The sequence below is a fragment of the Solanum pennellii genome, chromosome 10 (assembly GCF_001406875.1).
Source record: "Solanum pennellii chromosome 10, SPENNV200".
NCBI lineage: Eukaryota > Viridiplantae > Streptophyta > Magnoliopsida > Solanales > Solanaceae > Solanum > Solanum pennellii.
This window is the reverse complement of record NC_028646.1, coordinates 2,747,716-2,769,956: the sequence shown is the minus strand read 5'-3', so window position 1 is coordinate 2,769,956 and position 22,241 is coordinate 2,747,716. Positions and strand designations below refer to the sequence as shown.

The following is a 22,241-nucleotide window of genomic DNA, read 5'->3' as shown; positions in this document are numbered from 1 at the left end:
AAAGATATATATATATATATATATATATATATATATATATATATATATATAATCCAAGAATAATAATTATAAACATAAATGACAAATATATGAACAAAAAAATTGAAAAGAAATTACAATAAAGTAAAATATTAATTTTTTATGTTGTCTCTCAGGAAGAAGAGAGTTGGCTAGAAAAAATATGCCTTAGAACCTTGATGACCACACTAAAGGGCACATTAAGCAAGGCAAACCGATCTACACATTTTGAGCCTCGTTTCAAGGCTTAAACACGACTGTGACAACACTGGAATGGATAAGCAATAGAGGTATATACCTACAAATGTCACAGATGGTAGAACATGCAAATTGGTCCTATTACAGTGACTGCAGTTGTGGATGTTTTTAACTGAAAAGCAGCTCCTTCGAGTGATGTTAGACGTTAGAAAACAAAGATGACAGAGCACAGTGCAAAATTCTCTTTGCCACTCAACCAATGTACAAAAACAAATGTACAGCAGTGGAAAAAGGACAACATGTAGGCATTATTTTAAGTCTCAATGTCCTGCTGCTACTTCTGTACGACTATCCCTCGTAATGTTCTCATATGTGCCAATAAATTTAATTAGTCATCCTAGATAAAAGATCTCAAGAACATTTTACCTCAGAAATGACTTGGAAACAAACAAGTTGGTCACATTGCTCCAGTCTTCATAGGTGCACCAAGGGTCCACTCCAAGTTCCAAACGACAATGTGTCTTTTACTTGTTGTACAGGAAATGCCTGCTGAAAATATTAGTTACATCTGCTGCTGGGTTTTAGCTCCCACTTCCCTATCCCCATATCAAATATTTCTTCTTGCATGCAAGCATCTGTAAAGAAGCAAATTCTAGGTCATCCATGTATGCGGACATCTTCCTGGGCCCAGCAATAAGTGATAAATAAATTTACAGCAACTGCAAGTACCTATTCCCCAAAAGGTTACATCCTGATTGGAATTGAGACATTTAGATAAATAGCTTCTAACATATAAGGAAAATTTCGATAAACAAAAGCATGGTTTGGCGAAGGAAGAAAAAATATAGCAACTAAAACATAAGTGTCAAAGTGCAACTAATTACACAATTGATGTCGTTAAGAAGCATAAAGACAACAGAATCAATTGCCTGCATATTATCCAATGGAGCATTAATCAAAATGAGTGTTGAAACTAATCCCAAGGGTGTGGCCTAGCAGTCAATAAATTGAGATGAAAACAATCGAAGATCAGTGTTCAAATTGCACCAGAAGCAAAAAAAAAGACATAGGTGATTTCTTCACATCTACCCAAGCTTTACCAGCAGGTATCCCATGAAAAACAAATCGACATCTCCGTGTAATACAATCCTTTCAATTTTAGTTGGGAAAGAATGGTGAAATACTTCAATTGTGTGTAAGCTGACAAGGACACTACCCTTGTCAAAAAATAAATAAAATGAAGTGTTGAGCTGCAAGTGCTGAAGAACAAGTGAATCAGCATTAGAGAGAGTCAAAGCCAGACACTACATTACTATAATTGTGTAAAACAAAATGTAGAGAAAGAAAATAAGGAGGATACTAAACGGGACAATCCTAAATGATAAGAAATCATATGTTGAAGCCACACTGATGTAGTTATCAATCATTTGTTGTAAAGAGGAAAGAAACCACAGATGTTTAAAAGACAAAGCTGACTCTGTACATAACTTGAATTCAAGTGCTTGTATGTAGTCACTATCTGATGTAATCTTCAGAATGTGAATGAAGTGGATACCTAGTGAGATTTCTGACCTCACTACAGGATTAGTAGGGAAAACCTGACTGCGTCAGCTTTTGCATACTCTCATCATATCTTATAGCTGGTTTTTGTAATTAGTAATATTCTTGCTGAGTTATCAAGAAAAATTTACATTGCTTCTGAGACCCCTATTGGAGAAGTGAACTTAGACTTTTGTCCTTGCCCTCAAAATTGACAAGTGAAAAATTGGAAAGAAAAGAATTATGCTCAAAATTGAATAGGTAGGTAAATATATAAATAGAGCAGCCTAAACCATGATAGTGCAAAGGCAGTACACTGGTTAGAGATCCTTCATTGCAAAAAACAAAAACAGAAGGAATCCTGCTCTACAAAAACCCATTCCTGTAAAGGTCCTATGAAATTTAGCATGCTACGTTCATCTTTTGTATTATACATATTACACCAACAGCTACAAACATTTGAATTTCAACATCTGTGTAGTATCTGGCAGGGTAGGAAGTCCTAAAGTTCAATACATGGTTTAAGATTGTTCATCCTTTACATCATATATATTACACCAAAAAGGCCAACAGCCATAAGCGTTTGAATTTCAGCTTCTGTGCAGTATCTGGCAAGGTAGGATGTCCTTAAGTTCCAATACATGGTTTAAGATTAAAGCACAGTTATTGTGTGATCATTTACCACCTCCAAGAAGAAACATAAGCATTCTACCAGCTGCTTATTACTTCAGAAACTGGAGCCTGGAATTGTGATAGTACCTCTTTTACAACAAATATGAGATAAGTTGTCTGGGAGTACCCATATTTGAATGAATTGCAAGAACTGCTGAATCAACTGATAGAAAGTATAAGGTGTAGGCATAAATCTTATGAGTTGACTGTCAGGCTACCCTACACTACTTCCAGTTTCAACAAAAAGAAGGCAGATCTAACGCAAGCAACATGAATTGTTCAGACACTCTATTGACAAAATTTTCAATCAACTTTACCTCTTGCTTTGCTTGTTAGAACTCCATAAATTGGCAGATATGCATAGCTTTGTCAAATGACTTGTTCATTACTTCTCCAGTCACATCTATGTCTATTTTGCCTCAGAATATTTCACTAATAACCACGCATGACAGCATAATAGCAAACTTGGATGTCCCAATAGTAACCCTAATATCCAGTTTTCACCTCACCTTTCAACCATAGCTCGAAACTTTACTCTCCTTTTAATGCTACCCTTTATCCAATGCCTCAGCTTTCAACCAAAACTCGAAACTTTACTCTCCTTTTAATGCTACCCATCCTGTCATATCCAATGCCAATCTTACTATGCATCAACTTCACTGCCATATCAGCATTCCCTGTTTTCCTCAATGCATTAATTAAAACAGTACGAACTTTTCCAGGAATTTCTCGACCTCTATCCACAATCCCATCAGCTAATTTGCAAGCCTCTTTTAAACGACCTGCCTTGCATAGAACATTTATCATATCTTCAAAAGCTGTCTCCAGGATAACACCCATTGGTGCCATCTCATCCAATATTTTACATGCTCTTGCCACCTTGCCAGAAAGACAAAGCCCGGTTGAAAGGGCTCGAAAAGAAGCAGCATTTGGAGTTATACCCTTATCAATCATCATATGCCACAATTTAAGTGCTTCTTCATTTTGATGTTCTTTAAACATGCCGCTGATCAATATTGTGTATGTATAAACTGTTTGATCACAACCTTCATCATCCATTCTCTTAAAAAGTACCCAAGCTTCATCAATTTTCCCATTTTTGGCCAAGGCATCGATAAGCGCATTATAACAATAAGAATCACGTGTACATCCCTTCTCAGCCATCTCCTCAAAGAGTTCTCTGGCCTCATCAACTCTCCCTGCCTTTCCTAGACCATCAATAAGACTTGAATAAAACATGGCATTGATAGCTACATTGTTATTTTTACAGTACTCAAGCCACTGCATGGCCTCATCCAACCTCTCACTCTTGCATAAGCCATTTACAATAACCCCAAATGTTACCTCATCCGGTTCAAATCCTTCATTCTTCATTCTATCAAAAAGTCTCATAGCCTCATCCAAGTTTCCATGTTTCATGTATGAATCAATTAGAGCAGTATAAATTGACAGATTAGGTCTAAAACCTTTCTTGATCATATTTTCAAAAACAGTAAACCCTTCCAAAACCTTCCCCATTTTACAAAGCCCTCCAATCACTAATGTATAAGCGTGTGGTGGAATATCCAAGTCCTTTTCTTCCATTTCGTGATAGAGTCCCAAACAAAAATCAAAATCTCCCTCCGCGTAACACGCTTGCATCAGAGTCATGTAGGTAATCTTGTCAGGCTCTACTTTCCTAACCTCCATATCTCTAAATTTCTCCATTGCTTTTTGAAGCTTCCCAGATCTGCAGTACCCCTTAATCATAGTATTATACGTAACAATATCCGGATTAACTTTCCCGCTTTCCATAACCTCAAAAACGCGTTCAGCAGATTCAATAAACATGGAATTCACCAGTCCATTCATCAAAAAGTTATAGGTATATAAACTAGGCTCAATACCATTTTCTTTCATTTGTCGCCACACAAATAATAATTCTTCAACCATCCCAAGTTCTCCAAAACTCCTAATCAAAGAATTAACAGCTGCCACATTCATCAAGAAACCTTTATGCTTAAATTCACTAAACACATGCTTAATCCTATCCAATTCACGTGAAGCAGATAAAATCTTAACTAAAAACACATAGCATTCAAAATTATGAGCATACCCTTTTTGCTTACCAGCCCAATAAAAGAAACGAAACGCGATATCGGGTTTACCTGTAAGGTAATCTGACTTCAATACATATGCAACAAAACTAGGCGATAATTTAATGAGAAATTTGCAACAATAAACATCTAAATTCTGCTCCATCAATGGTGAATTATCTAAAAGATTCAAAATTTGAGACACCCATGGCGACGGTTTGAGATCTTTTCGGTCTGTAACTAAGTCAGAAAGATCAACGAATGGCTGCACCCATTCTGGAGGTGGAAGGTTAGAACCAGTGAATACCCATTTGGGTTTTGAAGTGAAATTTACATAAAAATACGGTTTTTTGGATTTGGGAACTCGAAAAAGAGGAAAATTCACCCATTCTGGAGATGGAATGTTAGAATTAGTGAATACCCATTTGGGTTTTGAAGTGAAATTCAAGTAAATACATGATTTTTCCGATATGGGCATTCGGAAAAGAGGAATCTTTTTAATGGAATGAGTCTGAATAGAGCTAAACGGATACAGAGGATTGATGTAATCGATCCTAACTTGTTTGAAACTGCGAAGTATTTGGTTGAGTGATTGATTGTGTGAAGGGTGAAAATTTGTTTGTGCCATTGCTGAGGTTAGTGGTGATTCTTGAAGTTGCAGCAATGGCAGAAAGGTGGGATTTAAGGGTTTTTCTCACTTCTTCAGTTTGGGGAAGAAGAAGATTTTAACAATTTCTCAACTTATTTTTTTCTTTAGTTTTTGGATTTTTGGCAACTAAACATAATATTTGATCAGACATAAAATCACATATACCCGTAATTCGTCTCTACTCCGTATTAGTTTTAAGAAAAACTCATTTCAACTCGTTTGCCTTTTTCCCGTTTCACATAACGTTAAACTTATTTTGTCCCACATAACTTTAAATTCGTCCATTTCACATGCGTCTGTTCCATTGATATTCCTAAATATCTTTTAATTCAAAGATAAGTTCGAATTTTAAAAATGTATATGACACAACGTTAAACATGTCTGACCTCGTGTAGCTTTAAACTCACTCTATCTCACATTTTCTAGCTCAATTGTCATCTCTAAATATCTTTTGATTCAAAGATAAATTCTAATTTTAAAAGTGTATCATTCAACGATAAAGTACTCATGAAACATAGTTATATTAAGTTAATATTTCTAAATAGTACGATAGAAATTGAAGTATTTAACTATTCGTGAAGATCAAATTACACATTATATGAAAAATCATATTTAAAATTCAACTTAAAAGAACAAAGAAATAATTGAATAACCCTTTAAAAATATTTTTCTTAGATACTTTCGATTTATATCCTTAAATACTTATCATGACTTGTTATATATATATATATATGTGTATATGTGTAATATAAGTTTGAAAATTTTATTTTAAAAATCAAAGATGGAATATAGAAAGTTATCTATAATAAAACTATTTTAGTATATTTTAAACAAAAATGTTAAGATATGAAGACAAGAGGGGTTCTATGGTCTAGTGGTTAGGACATTGGACTCTGAATCCAATAGCCCGAGTTCAAGTCTCGGTAGAACCTAAATATTTTTTCTAATTTTTTGATTTTAACACTATTGCATTTTTTACAAATAAATGTACATGAAATACTTATTTAGCCCAATACATAAGCTAAATCTCATTTTTTTAAAACTGGACAAGTAAAAATAAATATATATTTTTAGTATTAAAGAAAATAGAGGCAAAATTAAAAATTATACTTTTAGAAATTTGGTATATATATATTGTATGTTCTTTAACTTATTTTAGCTTATATGAATACTATCCATTTTTATATAATAAGCAAGTAAACGCACATGTCTTATGTAGTACATCACGCATAAAATATCTTATAAAATAAATTTTTTAAAATAAAAAAATATATTTGAGCTAAAACTATTGAGTTCGGTTTCGTATGTAAAACATTTTCTGGTTTTTTCTAGGAGTAATCCCACCCCTCAAATACCTACAAAAAGCAAATTACATTTCCCATTCAAACTTGTTTTTTTTTTCTTCTGCAATAACAAACCAATCATGTCAGCAGTCAACAATTTTGCTACTCATATCCTCTCTTCTTCCTCAAAAAGATCCTTTCAAGAATCCAGAAAGACTCAAACTTTATCCACCAACTTTTCTCCAAATTTCACCATACAAAATATACAAAAAAACCCATCAAGAACAAGTCTTGTTTGTTCAATAAATGCTGTGACAGAAGATAAAGAAGCAGAGACCAACCAAGAAAATGAAAAGAAAGAATCAAATGGAACTGAAATTGAAGAAAAAATCAAGAATAGCTTCTTGTACATTTTGTTGGATAAAGATAGGTTTTTTAATGCTTCAATTGTACTTGGTGCTGGTACACTTGCTATCACAAGGTTACTCACCATAGATCATGAGTATTGGCATGTAAGTTCTATCATTTTGATCTTGTTTGCTTTTGGATATTTCATATCTTGAAGGAAAAAAAAAGGGGTGGGGGGTGCCCCCTTGTGATCAATTCAGAATCGGAACTAGGATTTGAAGTTTATGTGTTCGCTTGTGTTTACTAGTTAGTGGATTTGTAATTAAATATGTTTTATCTCGTTTTGACTTGACATAATGACTTTTGACTGTTGTGGCTTATAGCAAAGATATGTAGATTATATCAAAATGTCTTTTAATCACGTAGAAAGAACTAAAGAGTTGATGAAGAAAGAAAGAACATTCGTTTTGAAATAAACTAAAAAGGAAAGTATGCTAAACAAGTTGACAAGGAAAGATTATATATATTTTATGGATTTTCTTCTGTACTGGTGATCATAAAGGTAATAATAGAATTGGCTTTGTCACTGGGATAAATGATGACAAAAAGAATGAACTAAGTTTACTGAACTTATAAATTAAGTAAATAGAAGTTTATACTTCATAGCAATTTAAGCTTTTAGATGATATAGTCACAAAATTCGACATGCTAACAAGGCTGGGTTGAGGTCTAAATCTCACCGCCGCCCTTTATCAGAAGCAACTTTTGCGTCCTTGAACTGTGGAGAAGAATCAGGTCTGGATGTGAGGGCGCGAGCTGAAGATATATAATTAAGTAAATAATTAAAAGTGTAGTGTCTCTGACATGATCGCATAATTCAACATATAGTAGCCTGCTCCCCCGTATGGTTTTAATTTTCTTGATTGTGTACTCAGGGATGGACCCTTTACGAGATACTGAGGTATGCCCCGGAGCACAACTGGATTGCATATGAAGAAGCGCTGAAAGCAAATCCTGTGTTAGCTAAAATGGCGATTAGTGGTATTGTCTACTCTGTAGGAGACTGGATCGCTCAAGTAAGTACTGTCTGATAGTTACACATAGTTATCTTTTAGGTGATTTGACAGTGTAAAACTTTTGTATACCATCAGTTTGTGGAAGTTAAACTCTTCCGAAATATTGAGAGCTGTTTTCATTAGTCTAAATTGTTTCATTTTGTTCTGTTAATTTACAGTGCTATGAAGGAAAGCCTCTTCTTGAATTTGACCGGACTCGCATGTTTAGATCTGGTCTTGTTGGATTTTCACTTCATGGTTCCCTTTCCCACTACTATTACCAATTTTGTGAGGTGATGCTTCTGGCTTGTATCTTGATTGATCAACCATATCTTTTGACATATTTCGGTGAAACCTAAAAGGTTCAACTCTAATGTACAGGCTCTTTTCCCGTCCAACGATTGGTGGGTGGTTCCAGCTAAAGTTGCTTTTGACCAAACCATTTGGTCAGCAATTTGGAATAGCATTTATTTTGTTGTCCTTGGTTTCTTGCGTCTCGAATCTGCATCCAATATTTTTGGCGAACTTAGAGCCACGTTTTGGCCCATGTTAACAGTAAGGCATTCTTTCCCTCTATCTTAAATGCTTCCAATATTTAATGATCTAGAGATGAATATAGCTATAACCGGGTATATTAGCTCAAGATTTTTGTCTTGGTTTTCGCTGTTTCAGCGGAAGTTAGTCCATGTTACTGTTTGATCTGTTAAAATTTGGTTTGATACGAAGCTGAATATATCTTCAATGACAATATATTGTTGTCTTTTTTTGTTTTATGATTTATCCTTTTTATCATTGCCATGAGGTACTGGAAATCCTAAGAATAATGATACTGATCAATGCTACTCGAGAGATCCAATATGACCTGCATGTTTCTAACGAAGAAAATGTTTCAGCGGCCTGATTTCCATCTTCCAATCCACCAAAAGGAGAAAAGTTAAATCTTACTACTAATAAAAGAAAGAAGATGTTTGACATCATGAGCACAGAAAGTACTCCATGTCTTTTCGTTTACCTATATTATTGTGTAAAGCTATTTAAATTTGAAGTTTTGGATTGATATGTCATTTCAGATGAACCACAAAACGTTTCGAGACTGTTCTTCTCTTAATACAACTCTTTGTTGTTCTGGTACTTGTATAAACTCTAGTTTAGCAGAGATGATTTCTTTGAGAAAACTAAATTAGCTCTTAATTCTTTCAGGCAGGGTGGAAACTTTGGCCATTTGCTCACCTAATAACTTACGGCGTTGTTCCTCTTGAGCAAAGACTCCTTTGGGTGGACTGCGTCGAACTGGTTTGGGTTACTATTCTCTCGACGTGAGTTTCTGATTCAATTTTACGATTGCTTTCATATAACCAGTGACAAAATTAGTTGTGGAAATTGTCTGTATTCTCATCGTTACCAATATAAAGAACGAACTTACAAGGACATTATATAGACACACCACAGATGTTGCTTGTGTTTCTTTTCAACTTCATCTATGGACATTAATGGATACACCATAGATGTTGCTTGTGTTTCTTGTCAACTTCATCTATGGATTAGACAGTCGTCTGGGAAACTATGTATTATTTTACCGGCTTAACACATATTTGACATTCAGTCAGCTAGCAAATAAGCACTCCAACTTCGCAGATCTAAGTGTCTATACATGTCATAATATATACACTAGAACGTCATAGAAAAGGCATATATAGTATCTTCCTGACACTTGAAATTCGTATTTGCAGTTACTCAAATGAGAAATCAGAGGCGCGGATATCTGAAGAATCATCAGAAGCTAAATCTGATTCATCATCGAGTAAATTGCCCGAGGTACTAGTCCAAACTAAACTGCCCTCTTCAATCTTGAAGTTCCCTCACTTTTAATGCACTAAATCTTATTCTTTCTGTTTGCATTTGCAGGATTAATCAAGCTACACAACTTAACAGATTCTTAAGTTTTATTATCAAGTTATAGTAAATAATTAGCCAGCCTTTGAGAAACCTATTTATTTAGGAAATTAAAAGTGTATATATATATATAGCCAGTATGTACTCTCCTTGGCCTTACCCCTTGGTGAATGAAGGAAGATATAAAAAGAGGAGTTTAGTGTAATATAACTCAGTCAAAAGCATATTCATCATCTATACAAATTTATCTTGATGCTGTTTCAGCTTGTTATTATTGCTTTCTTTTAGAATTTGTGTATCTTCACGAGGTAGGGGTAAGGATTTGGTACCGCTTTCCTTTTTTACCTGTCGGTTAACCGAATTATAATATTTGGTCAAATCAAAGTTGAGGCGCGTTTTGGAGTATGAAAATCGTAAAAAGGAAGGTGATATTTACTCTGTTATAATTTGACGATTGTATTCAGACACTTGATCAGTCAGTTTCGAGATGTATTTTGATAAATAGTTGGTGATACTTTTAAGAAAGAAATATAAACATCAACTAAGAAACTTTCAAATTTTGAGGTCTATTTTTTCTCAAACAAAAATTTACAACTACTATAGTAATCCTTTTTCCACCATAACTATTACTCACAATATACTATATAACATCTTGAAATTTCGGCTCAAAAGGGCAGTTCAGTACACAAAGCAATTTAGTGAACGAACCAAAGCCACAAAAAACAATAGAAACATGCTAAGATAAGCATCGCTTACCCCGTGTATGAAAGTTGGAAGAGGGTGAACATATACACGGTCTAGAATACAACAACAACGCCTCAATCTCAAATAAGTTGACGTCAGCTATATGAATCCTCACGATCTAAAATGTTGCAGCAAGAATACATTTGCTTGGAATGTAGATGATGGAACCAATGCTACTTTCTCTATTGATGAAAGAATTTGTATATAACAACAATCATAATTGAACAACACAAAGTTAAGGTCCTTGCCTCTCATCAGAAAATCTTGGAAGCTGAACCAGAGAGTTAACTCGCGTAACGCCTTCCAATCCTGACCATTTCTGATCTTCTGTCATTGTGGTTTCTTGATCTGCTTCTGCTTCAGCTATTGCTCGTTTATAGATATCGTTCTCTTCAGCTGATCTGACAGTAGTGTTTCTCTGTAGAGATGGCTCAGAGTTGTGCCCGTCATCGGATTCAGCAGCAATACCAGAATGGTTACTCTGAAGTGCAGCAGAAGTGAGACATTGCTCCTCCTCATTGTCAGATTCCAAGTCCATCTTTCCATCCAAGAATAAGCAAACAACAGCACAATCATCCATTTTTGAAGTCGGGTACTTAATTTTCCATTCGCGTGCAGCAGAGTCAACTAGGATTCTGGCAGCTGATGATCGTGTAGACGCTGATGACACTATGTCGACCACTTCCTCATTGCTCAAGACATCCCAAACCTGCAATCAAGAGTTAACATTCAATCACTAGGAGTTCTTTTTCCCATGATAATCTTTGTTTCCTCAACTACAACAACAATAACTATATAGCAATTGTCTTAACCAAGCTAGATCGGCTATATGTATCCTCACTGATTATGCCTCTCTACTTAAGTTCATCTTAGACTAAAAATAGAGATTCAGACTGCTTAACATACCCCGTCAGAAGCAAGAACAATGAACTTGTCCCTCTCTGTAAGAACTCGGTGAGAAAATTCTGGTACAGATATTACCCCATAGTCCTTCACACAAAAATCACCAAATGCTCGAGCCATTGCTAATCCAGGGGCATTATCAAATGGCAACCAAACTCTCTGCACTTCCGGCTCATCTTGCAATGCAAAAACCCGACCTTTACACTGTTTTATTCTCTCAGCTTCCTCTGATAACAGAAATACTAGATTATCTAATAGGAATTCTGAAATGGTTAATCATTAAATCACTATAAAAAGAGACATACTAGGTAAATCAGGCTTCAGATCAACAGTCAACTGGACTGCGACCATTGAATCATTGTCATCCTTTGATGCCAAGATTGCGCGTGAATCACCAATATAGCCCATGTAAAGATTTGAACCCTTAAAACAGAAAAAGAACAATAATAAGCTCAGAAATGGAAGATATAGCATGACAAATGCGACTAAACTTACCTGTTTTACTAGAGTAATAGCAGTACTACCACTGCAAAAGCAATCTAAGTTAGGTTGGGACCTCAATTCTTTGTCCATTGCCTTATAAGATTGAAGAAACGCTTCTCTCCGCTGAGTATCCAGGTTCACTTCATCCTTATCAGGATCCAAAACTTCCGATTCAGGATTCTCGTTGCTGCAATCTGCAGCAGAACCACTACCCTTTGATTCAACTGATTGCAAAAAGGACATTAACTTCAGGGGCAGTACATCCCTTACTTTACGAGCAACAAGATGACCATGTGGACCATGACCATCAAATACACCACAAAAGGTCACATCTTCCGCCATGAAATCCTACATAAGTACATAATATCAGATTTATGAATGATGCAAAAGAGTTCTATGCATAGAAACACGACTTACTTCCCAGACAATCATCGCGTCCTGATTAATGCCTTTACGTCCTTGTTGTGTGTATATGCAAGAAGTACGACTCTTGCCATTAGTAAAGATCCGATTAGGAATTGAACTTAGATGCTTCAATGCAATGACATGATCAGAAAAAGTTCTTCTACTCCTTTTTCGACTAAACATGTTTATTCCTAAACATTCAGGTGAGACTTTTTCTCCATTGCTCCTGCTACTACAAGTACTACTGCTCGTCGATACACAACCTCCCATTATGCTCAGACTGACAAAACAACCATCTGATTGACAGCAAAGCTAATAAAATGGATCTCACAGGATGCACAGATCAGATTTATGATCAAGCAAAGCAACCCAATGTTGAAATGACTAAGCTCTCTTTATCCTTAGTCAAATATCAATTCAGTCAACTGAAAAACAAGCTAAACAAAAGAACAACAAGAAGAAGAAAGTATTAGTTAATGCAATTGTTTATTTAAAAGTACATAAGAAGATGGAAATGCCAGCAAGTATAGAAACCAGACTAATCAACCAAATCATTGTTTAAAGGAAATTGCATGTGAGCTATGAATAAAATACTCCCCCTCCGTTTTATTTGTTTGTTTTACTTTCCTTTTTCGTCTGTTTCAAGAAAGAAAGAAAAAGTCTCTTTTCTTGTTTTGGTAGCTTTTCTAATTTTAACGTTCCACATAACATGTTTTTGACCATAAAGATTAAAGAATAGTTTAGTACAGTAAACATAGATTCAAGAATCTTTTTACTTTCTTAAACTCGATATCAACTGTCTATCTCTATTTATACAAGTCAAATTGATAGAAATTATGGACTCATTCATCAATAAAAAGACAATGAAGTTAAGAAGACATAAAGCATTGAACTTTGAAAAAAACATAAAAAAAGACAAGAAAAACAGGAAACAATATGCCCTCATAAGTTGTCAAGGCTTCACACTTTTCTATAGCTCAATTACCAAAAAATGAGAAGTAAAAAATCCTAAAATAAGCTCGCATTTGGCCATAGATTTAAAATTTTATCTTCAAATATCTGTTCAACCGTGAAATTTGATCATATTACTTCGAATTTTTAAGTTTATGACTTTAAAATCTAGTATCAAACGGAAGCTTTAAGGAATGCTACTATAAAGAAGAGAAATATAGATTGTGTACAAAAATGCAAAATTTTTAGCCTTTTCAGATTGGGTAAAAACTAAAGAAAGTGAAAAATGTAAAGATAAAGAAAAGAAAACAGTATATTTGGGGACACAAAAATGTCAAAAGCTCCAAAAGCAAAAGTACACTAAATCAAGCAAAATAACAAATAAAACAATTTAGTACAAATAAATCTAATCTCAGCTACACATCACAAAAACCAAGTGGCTAAAAACCACAAAACAACATAAAATACAAAATCATTTAAGCAAAAGAATTGACACCCAAATTGTAAAAACTAGAAAAAATAGAGCATATAGAAGTGATAAAGGACCACTAAGTAACTTTTAACACAAAATCATTTCTGGGGTTTGAGAAATTCAGATCATCCTAGTTTGAGAAATACACTATTAACACAGCAATAATAAAGGAGGAACAAAATTATTCTTGCAATCTTGATCAATAAAATTATATTTTTTTTCATATTTTATCTGTGGTTGCAATTCATTTTTTATCGCTTTAAAAATTGAAGAAAATATGGATACATTAGTAATAGTAGTACCTTTTCAACTTGTTGGATTCAACAATTCAGTTCCAATTAGTATATGAATTCTCTCTCTTTCTTTTTTTTTCTTTATAAAAAAATTTCAAGAAAAAATAGAGAACAAAAAAATAATATAATAGTAAGAAGCAAGAGAGCTGGCACATTAATTGTACAAGCACAAAGTAGGAGACATTTTTAGCTCTCAATTTTCTTTTTCACTTTCCAGCATCAATCTTATATTTTTTAAAACCATAATTTAAAAAAGTTAGAATATTTAAATTCACGCATTGTAAGATTTGTTCTGTCTCCAAATCTTATAATTTTCAACTATTTCATTGATTCACGCATTGTAAAATTTATTCTGTCTCCAAACCTTACAATTTTTAACTATTTCATTGATTCACGGATTGTAAGATTTATTCTGTCTCCAAACTTTATAATTTTCAACTATTCCATTGATCACGAGGCTATAAAATACATGACTATTACTCATGTATTGTCTTTCTTATGGAATTCAAACTATCAAATGGATATGTGAGTTAATTTAGTCATGCAATAATAATGACCTTCAAAAGTATATATTTAATTTTTGGGTCCAATTGACAAGTGTTCTATTATTTTTGGGGTCCAATTCACAAGTATATTGTTGTCCAACCACAAACCCCAGAACTACTCTCAAATTTATATTATTCGTCTCAAATTATTGATCGTTTTAGATATTTAAAATAAAATTAATTGTTTGTTTTATTTTATTCTATTTTTAAAATTATTTGCTCTTGAGTATTACAACCACTTTAATAAAGAGAAATTGTACTCTGCTTAAACTAAAATATAGTTTTAAAAAAATTCAATTTTGAAAAATATGTAAAAGAGAAATATAACATATTAATATTATTATGACATTGGTCAACTTGTAGCTGTCTAGCTGTGGCCATTTCATGAGTGGACCAAAAAAAAGTTTCTTTTTCCCACTAAATATATTCTTTTTTACGTTATTAAATCATGATAAATTAAAATAATTTAGTACAAATACTGATGGATAATAAACTTTTTTAATCGTTATTATCGTTTTTATTAATTATTATCTCATAACCCAAGTGAAAACCATCACTTGATGAGGACCTAAGTTTTGGGCTTGCTTGGGATAGAAACTTGGATCGACAGAGCCGATCCAAGTGAAGATCACCACTCGAAGTGTTAGGTCCGGAAATAAGCAGGTGTAAATGCGGAAGCTAGCAAAAAAAACCTCAAAAGACCACGATTAAGAAGACAACGAGAAATATATTAAAAGACACAAAGATTTAACGTGATTTGGTCTATCGACCTACGTCCACAAAGGAGATGAGCAATCCACTATAAATATGAGAGTACAAACAACCTTAATCGATTCACTCGGAATACATTGGAGGTTCACACAAGTGATAACGTATCAAGCTTGTGACCCATAAATTCTCCCCTAACCAAAACTCTCAAATCCTTTAAGACTACATTGTGAATGCTGATTAAGTTAGAAGGAACATACCTCTATTTATAGAGTCCTAAACATTTTTCTACCAGAAAAAGGATTAGTCAATCCAAAACCTTTTCCTAAAAGAAAAACCTATTTATGATAAGAAATTTAGGGCAAATAAAACCCAACACGAAGCCCAGAGGTTTGAGGAGCAACCCGAAAAAGGGAAAGTCATGAAAATGATAAACGCGCTAAATATAATCGAGTCCCGAAAAAAAAAGGAAAGGAGACTAAATTGTTGGGCTTGCTTGTGACATATTGGACTGGACCAAGTTTTCATGCTTGGGCTAATTTCTTGATTTTTTCCAGTCCAAAAAAAAATGATATCCAAACCATTACCTAAGATAACCTGTAAGATTACTTTTTCTTGAAAAACGCGGAGTTTAATTCATTCTGTTTTACAAAAATATAAATATTCCTTATTCATTCGCAATGAAAAAAAATAATTTTAATCATTCAATCCATGAATAATCATTTCTAGCTTTGCTCAACCTTATCGCTTCTAGAGATGTTTTAGTAACATATTCTATAGGAATCAAACAATCTTATCTGATTAAATATCTAGCGATAAATTCCTATATTATTTTAATTACGATATTCCTTTCATAGATTCTATTAAAACAGGTGTCACAATCAGAGTAGAGTTAGATTTATATGGAATTAAATATAAATAGAGGAAAGGGAGAAAGAAAAATTGGTCAAAAAAGATGATGAAATAATTATACATTGGAACCCAAAATTTTGTAAATTGGACTGATTCAATAGTCAAAATTTGATATCCAAACAATTACCTAACATAAATACATAATATCCCCTTGACTGGGGAACTTTCTCAAACAACATTTTAAAAAGATAAATAAATAAATTAAAATTATAAAATAATAAAGGAGATTTAATAAAACGAGAATCTTATACCCTTAATCTAGCCAATAATCTTATCTTTTTTCTTCAAGTTTCTATAGCAAGAATATTCTTGTTTTAATTGTTGCCTTTTAATTTATACAATATATTTATGTTATTTTATGTGAAATAACTTAATTTTAACGAGATAAATTTATGATCGCAGAAATACTTATTACTTATTTTAGTCTATATATTTTAAGTCTTTATTTATTTATTTTTAAGGTCATGCTAGTTGGGGGCAGATCTATGGGCGTCTGTGGGAATGTCACGACACTTACTGATTTCGGAAAAAATTATGTATATATATATACATGTCTAAAAAAATGAATATATTTTTTTTTTGTCACCCATTGAATAAAATGGTTAATAGTTCAATTGGCAAAGTAGATAATCTGCCACATAGACAACACCAGTTTAAACCTTCTTGGCAGCATTAATTTTTGGAATTCTTTCTTTCTTTTTTTTTTCTTTTGTTTTGTCTTTTTTTATTAATATGCGAGTTTTTTTTTCCCTTTGTTTTGTCTTTTTATTTTATTTTATTAATGTGTGAGTTTTTTTCCCTTTCATTCATTCTTATTTATTTACAAGTATTCTTTGTTAATTCAAATCGACTCCTATTCAACAAATTAAGTTTTAAGTTCTTTTACTTTCTGTTTCACTAATTATTAATCTCTTGATATGAGTGTCGCGGAAATTTCGAGCATAGGTTGAGAGGGGTACTTGTGCGTTTCCCCTTTTTTAAATTGTGTTTTGTTGACTTATTCACATGTTTATACTTTTATTTTTTTTCAAATTATGAAAAAAAATCCTGAATCCGCCATCGATGACCCTTATTTGAGATATTACATGTATGTTCAACTGACACGATTTTCCTTGAAAAAGACTATATTATTTATATAATAAGATTAAAAATTACCTCTATATATTACTAGATGAATCTATTGATGAAAAATTTATTGATTTCATAATATTCTTCTCTTAATAGTTTTCTAGGGCAACAAGTGTCCTAAAATTCATCAAAATATGAGATGCGCGAGAATTAACCTAAATATCACTTATATTAGAATATAAAGAAATTATGTAACGATAAATTCATAATTCAAATTTATAAGTTTAGAATTTTAAACTTTATAAGTTACTTGAGATAATAAACTAATAATTCGTACACATTAGGATTTGAATGGGTTACCTAATACATTTTAGTATTAAAAAATAATACAACACATGTTAAACATCTATCAAGTGGCATGTTAGTTAGGTTTAATAGTTAAATTATTTAGAGTAAAATTAAATTTAATTGGTGAATGGAATTAGGACATCACCGCACCATGTTACATGTCCTACATCGAATTGTTTTCTTTATTTTTAATACAATATTGAGCAATTTTTATCCACTATTAGAAAAAAAAATTCAATAATAACCTATCATTAAATAGTTTGTGAAGTATGATAAGATTTTCTGATAAATTTATTATTAAAAATGATTTTCGACGGAAATCATCTGTTGCTAATTACTATTTTTTCTAACGATCATACGACTAAACTTTTAGATTGGTGGTCGAGTAATCTATCTTCTCTAAAGGAGTGATAGAACTCTCGCATAGTTTAAAATAATTTCATCATAATAATATTTATGTTGAGCTTCCGTCCCGTCTTTGGGCATTAGTAGCGTAGAGTGACTATTGGGCGGGGCTTTCTCAATCACGACTTCTCGCTTAATCAATTTCGTATGTTATATCAAAATTTTGTAAAAACATATCGCGAAAACTTTATAAAGATCGAACTGAATTTCAACTAGTAAAAAAATGTAATCATTAAAACAATTAGAGTAAAAATGGATAAAATTACTTAATTATCATAAAAATATGAATTTTAAATTTTGAATCTATTTCGAGATACTGAAATCCTTTTAAAATATGATTCATGCACATAAACAGTAGAGTTTCACAAGGACTATATATCCTATATAGTAGACAAATTAAAGTTTACATTTTATTGTGTAATGCCAAAAATATTTCTCTGCGACTATAACTATATGTGGTAATTTTCAGCTTTAATTTGTACTTTCCCCGTTTAAAAAGAATGATTCTATTTTTTTTTAATTTGTTTTAAAAAAATAATTATTTTTCTTTTTTGGTAACACTTTAACTTTAATTTTCCACGTGGCATGTTTATGACTATAAAATTTAAGAATATTTTGGTACTTTTAACATAAATTTAATTTTGAATCACAAGATTAAAGAGTTAATACCTCAAATGGTCACTCAACTTTGCACTATTCTCTCAGAAAGTCACTCAACTTTCAATTTTCCCTTAAAAGTCACTCAACTATGCACTCTTCTCTCAGAAAGTCACTCAACTTTCAATTTTCCCTTAAAAGTCACTCAACTATGCACTCTTCTCTCAGAAAGTCACTCAACTTTCAATTTCCCCTCAAAAGTCACTCAACTATCCACTCTTTCCTCAGAAAGTCATTCAACTATCCACTCTTTCCTCAGAAAGTTACTCAATCTATTAAATTATTTTTAATAAAAATTTATTGATATTAATTATTTATATAACAAACCAAAAATTTTAAAAAATAAATTAAATCATTTAGTGATCCACCCACCTAACCCGACCCATTAAAAAATATGATATGACCCATTTTATTTTATCTTTAATTCTAAATTAATTCCTCTCTTTAACCTTGAATTAGGATTAATTTAGGATTAAGGATAAAATAAAATGGGTCATATCATATTTTTTAATGGGTCGGGTTAGGTGGGTGGATCACTAAATGATTTAATTTATTTTTTAAAATTTTTGGTTTGTTATATAAATAATTAATATCAATAAATTTTTATCAAAAATAATTTAATAGATTGAGTGACTTTCTGAGGAAAGAGTAGATAGTTGAGTGACTTTCTGAGGAAAGAGTGGATAGTTGAGTGACTTTTGAGGGAAAATTGAAAGTTGAGTGACTTTCTGAGAGAAGAGTGCATAGTTGAGTGACTTTTGAGGGAAAATTGAAAGTTGAGTGACTTTCTGAGAGAATAGTGCAAAGTTGAGTGACCATCTGAGGTATTAACTCCAAGATTAAAAAATATTTTTTCTTTTCTTAAATTCTGTTTCAAGTTAAACTAGATCATCTTTTTTAAAACGGAGGGAGTAACATCTGTTTTCATTATTTTTCAGTATTTGTCAGAAACTCAGAATCATCATGAATCATACAATAATGCCAAAGTGTGTCTATGCGTCTTTATTTTATTTATTTTTTAAAAAAGTATTTTTATAAAAAAAATTGAGAGAAATAAATATTTATGAAAATAGAAAAACTATTTTTTCATAAAAAGAATTTAAATATATTGTTTCTTTAATTGTGTTGATTTGAAAAATAGTTTTGAGAAAAATAAGTTATTTAAAGGGATAATTGTATATAATAGCAAACTAATAACTTAAAATAAATGGAGTAGCTACTGTTTGATTTAATTGTGCCCCATAGCAAACGTTTGTCAAAGTTTGCCAGTCGTCTCTCTCCCAAAACTCTCGCTCTCCACTCTCCCATTCTCGCTCGCTACTCTCCCTCTGCTCGCCTCTCTCGCTTTATACAACAAGTGTATAAATTCTGTTTCTGTTTTGTATAAAGCGAGAGAAAATTGTATATACACATGCAAAAATATATATCTTCGTGCTATACACTTAATTATACAATTTACAAACATTTTACTTCGATTCAATTGTATACAAATGCAAATTTTATACAAATATTGCAGCGAAAAAGGCCAGCGAATTATACAATTGCAGTGAAATACAATTTTCTCTCGCTTTATACAACAGAAGTGTATAAATTGTGTTTCTGTTTTTGTATAAAGCGAGAGAAAAATATATATATTCTTCCTATACACTTATTATTATACAATATACAAACATTTTACTTCGATTCAATTGTATGCAAAGCAAATTTTATACACATATTGCAGCGAAATAGGCCAGCAAATTATACAATTGCAGTGAATAGGCCAGCGAATTATACAATCTAGGCCGGCGAATCATACAATTGTATATGTATAGCGAGGCCAACGAATTATACAGTTGTATATGTATAACGTATTATACAGTTATATATTTGCTATAGAGCGCAATTATGCAAACTTTGCTATAACATACAAATATAAATTTTTTTATTTACTATATGTAAAAGTTGCCCGTTTTCAAAAGCTTGGCCCAATATCAATTGATGTTTAAAGATATTTTTTTTTAATTTTTTAATAAAATCAGTAAATGAATTTTAGAAACTTGATCAGATAGGCTCTGATTTGTCCTTAGATATTGTTTTTGACATTTTATTATAGAACTAAAACACTTTCAATAGAATTTTTTTTTGTTATTATTGTTCGATTTCTAATTTAGATTTATTTTAAAAAGATACATATTTGTTAAATTTCAATGTCGATCACTAGGTAAAATTTGAATATCTATCTTATAATATTTATGGCGTTTAAGAGATTATCTAGGTATTATCTTTTTATTATCATTATTTATATATATATACAAAGTATATAGAATAGAAAAGTAAAAAGAAACACATAATCAAATTAAGATCTACTCTAAATGCAATAATCCAAAAGTGTCACAAATTAACAAAAACAAAAAGAAAAAAAAAAGGATTTTTGCTTCTAAACTGTTCATTATTTTATTTGTTTGTTTTGAAAGGTATTTATTTTTATTTTTCCTTTTCCTCTTTCCAAAACCTTGCAATAGCCCCACACTGGACCATATTATAAAAAATTATAAATATATCGTATGTGAAAATAAACGTGTTCTTTACTTAAAAAAAACAACATAAATAAAAATAACTCCAAATTATTATATACCATTGTAAAATGACAATACAAAAGACAAGAATTATTGTGATCGTAATGGTATGTATTTTTTTAATTTTTGATAAATTTTTTTTGATTTATTCATTATAAATTTTGATTCACATATCTTTTTACTTATTATTGATACGTTCAAATAGATTATTTATATACACTCTCATATAGATCTATCAGATTAGTGAAGTCGAAATTTTTCACTAACAAAATTCATAATACAAAGAATTAAATATATAAAAAAATAAAATAAACTTTTTTATATTTACTACATATATATACAGATAATTTATTTATTTATTTTTGTAATTTTTGACACCAAGCTTTTGCAATTAATATAATATGGTCCCCTTATTATGTGAGGAAAAAAACGTGTTTTTTTACATATAGATAAGATCCTATTGCTTGCCAAGTCATTTTTATAGGTCCATTTTGTACAAATCTCATGTTAAATTAGAGTATGTACAAATGAAAACAAATAGAGAAAATATATATAGTAATAATAATTATTATTATATTGGGAGAATGGTCCCTAATTTAATTTGTCTCTACGTTAGAAGCAAAATTTTATTCAGTTAGTACTAGTGATTTATTGTAAGCCATGTGTATTTTATGGTGACAAATTAATTATAATGTTGTAAAAAAAAATATTTATTATTTATAATAATATTTTTTTTTCACTTGATCACTTTTAATATATTTATAATATAATTTTAATACATATTACAAAGAACAAATTATTATTCATATATAAATAAGTTTTATTGATGTATAATGCAATTATCATATATTTTAATGCACTAGTAATACAATGTGTCAGTTTCTTACCAAACAAGCACAATAAATTTAGAAAAAAAAATAGCTATACATAACTTACTTTTAATATATATTGCAGATTTAACATAACATTACTATAAATAGTAATAAATAAAAAATATTGCTAAAATTAATAATTATTTATTGAAAGGTACATATTCAAGTATTTTTTTTCCTAGTATTT

The 22,241-nt window shown here is 31.5% G+C and overlaps 3 protein-coding genes and 1 non-coding gene across 7 annotated transcripts; 2 read left to right on the top strand and 2 right to left on the bottom strand.

Annotated features, from left to right (window-relative positions):
- Positions 1–102: 102 nt before the first annotated feature.
- Positions 103–5,345, bottom strand: LOC107031932 (pentatricopeptide repeat-containing protein At1g03560, mitochondrial). Of its 4 annotated transcripts, XM_015233446.2 has the most exons (3): positions 2,745–5,345; positions 946–967; positions 103–851 (listed from the first exon to the last, which is right to left on the bottom strand). In XM_015233446.2, exon 1 carries the CDS (start codon positions 5,128–5,130, stop codon positions 2,995–2,997), a length of 2,136 nt encoding a protein of 711 aa, XP_015088932.1. In that variant the 5' UTR covers positions 5,131–5,345; the 3' UTR covers positions 103–851; positions 946–967; positions 2,745–2,994. The 4 variants fall into 4 exon arrangements, with proteins under 4 accessions (XP_015088932.1, XP_027768300.1, XP_015088929.1 ...); XM_027912499.1 differs by lacking the exon at positions 946–967 and having other exon boundaries at positions 1,705–5,345; XM_015233443.2 differs by having other exon boundaries at positions 103–967.
- A 666-nt stretch (positions 5,346–6,011) lies between these two features.
- Positions 6,012–6,083, top strand: TRNAQ-CUG. Its single transcript has one exon. It is a non-coding gene; the product is annotated as a tRNA-Gln (tRNA).
- Positions 6,084–6,516: 433 nt separating this feature from the next.
- On the top strand, positions 6,517–9,992 carry LOC107032378 (protein SYM1-like). Its single transcript, XM_015233971.2, has 7 exons — positions 6,517–6,946; positions 7,718–7,858; positions 8,017–8,130; positions 8,219–8,392; positions 9,038–9,153; positions 9,568–9,652; positions 9,743–9,992. Exons 1-7 carry the CDS (start codon positions 6,575–6,577, stop codon positions 9,746–9,748), a joined length of 1,008 nt encoding a protein of 335 aa, XP_015089457.1. The 5' UTR covers positions 6,517–6,574; the 3' UTR covers positions 9,749–9,992.
- A 338-nt stretch (positions 9,993–10,330) lies between these two features.
- On the bottom strand, positions 10,331–14,150 carry LOC107002719 (probable protein phosphatase 2C 52). The gene is made up of 6 exons (XM_015200868.2): positions 13,991–14,150; positions 12,278–12,702; positions 11,873–12,208; positions 11,683–11,800; positions 11,381–11,604; positions 10,331–11,183 (listed from the first exon to the last, which is right to left on the bottom strand). Exons 2-6 carry the CDS (start codon positions 12,533–12,535, stop codon positions 10,710–10,712), a joined length of 1,410 nt encoding a protein of 469 aa, XP_015056354.1. The 5' UTR covers positions 12,536–12,702; positions 13,991–14,150; the 3' UTR covers positions 10,331–10,709.
- Positions 14,151–22,241: the final 8,091 nt, after the last annotated feature.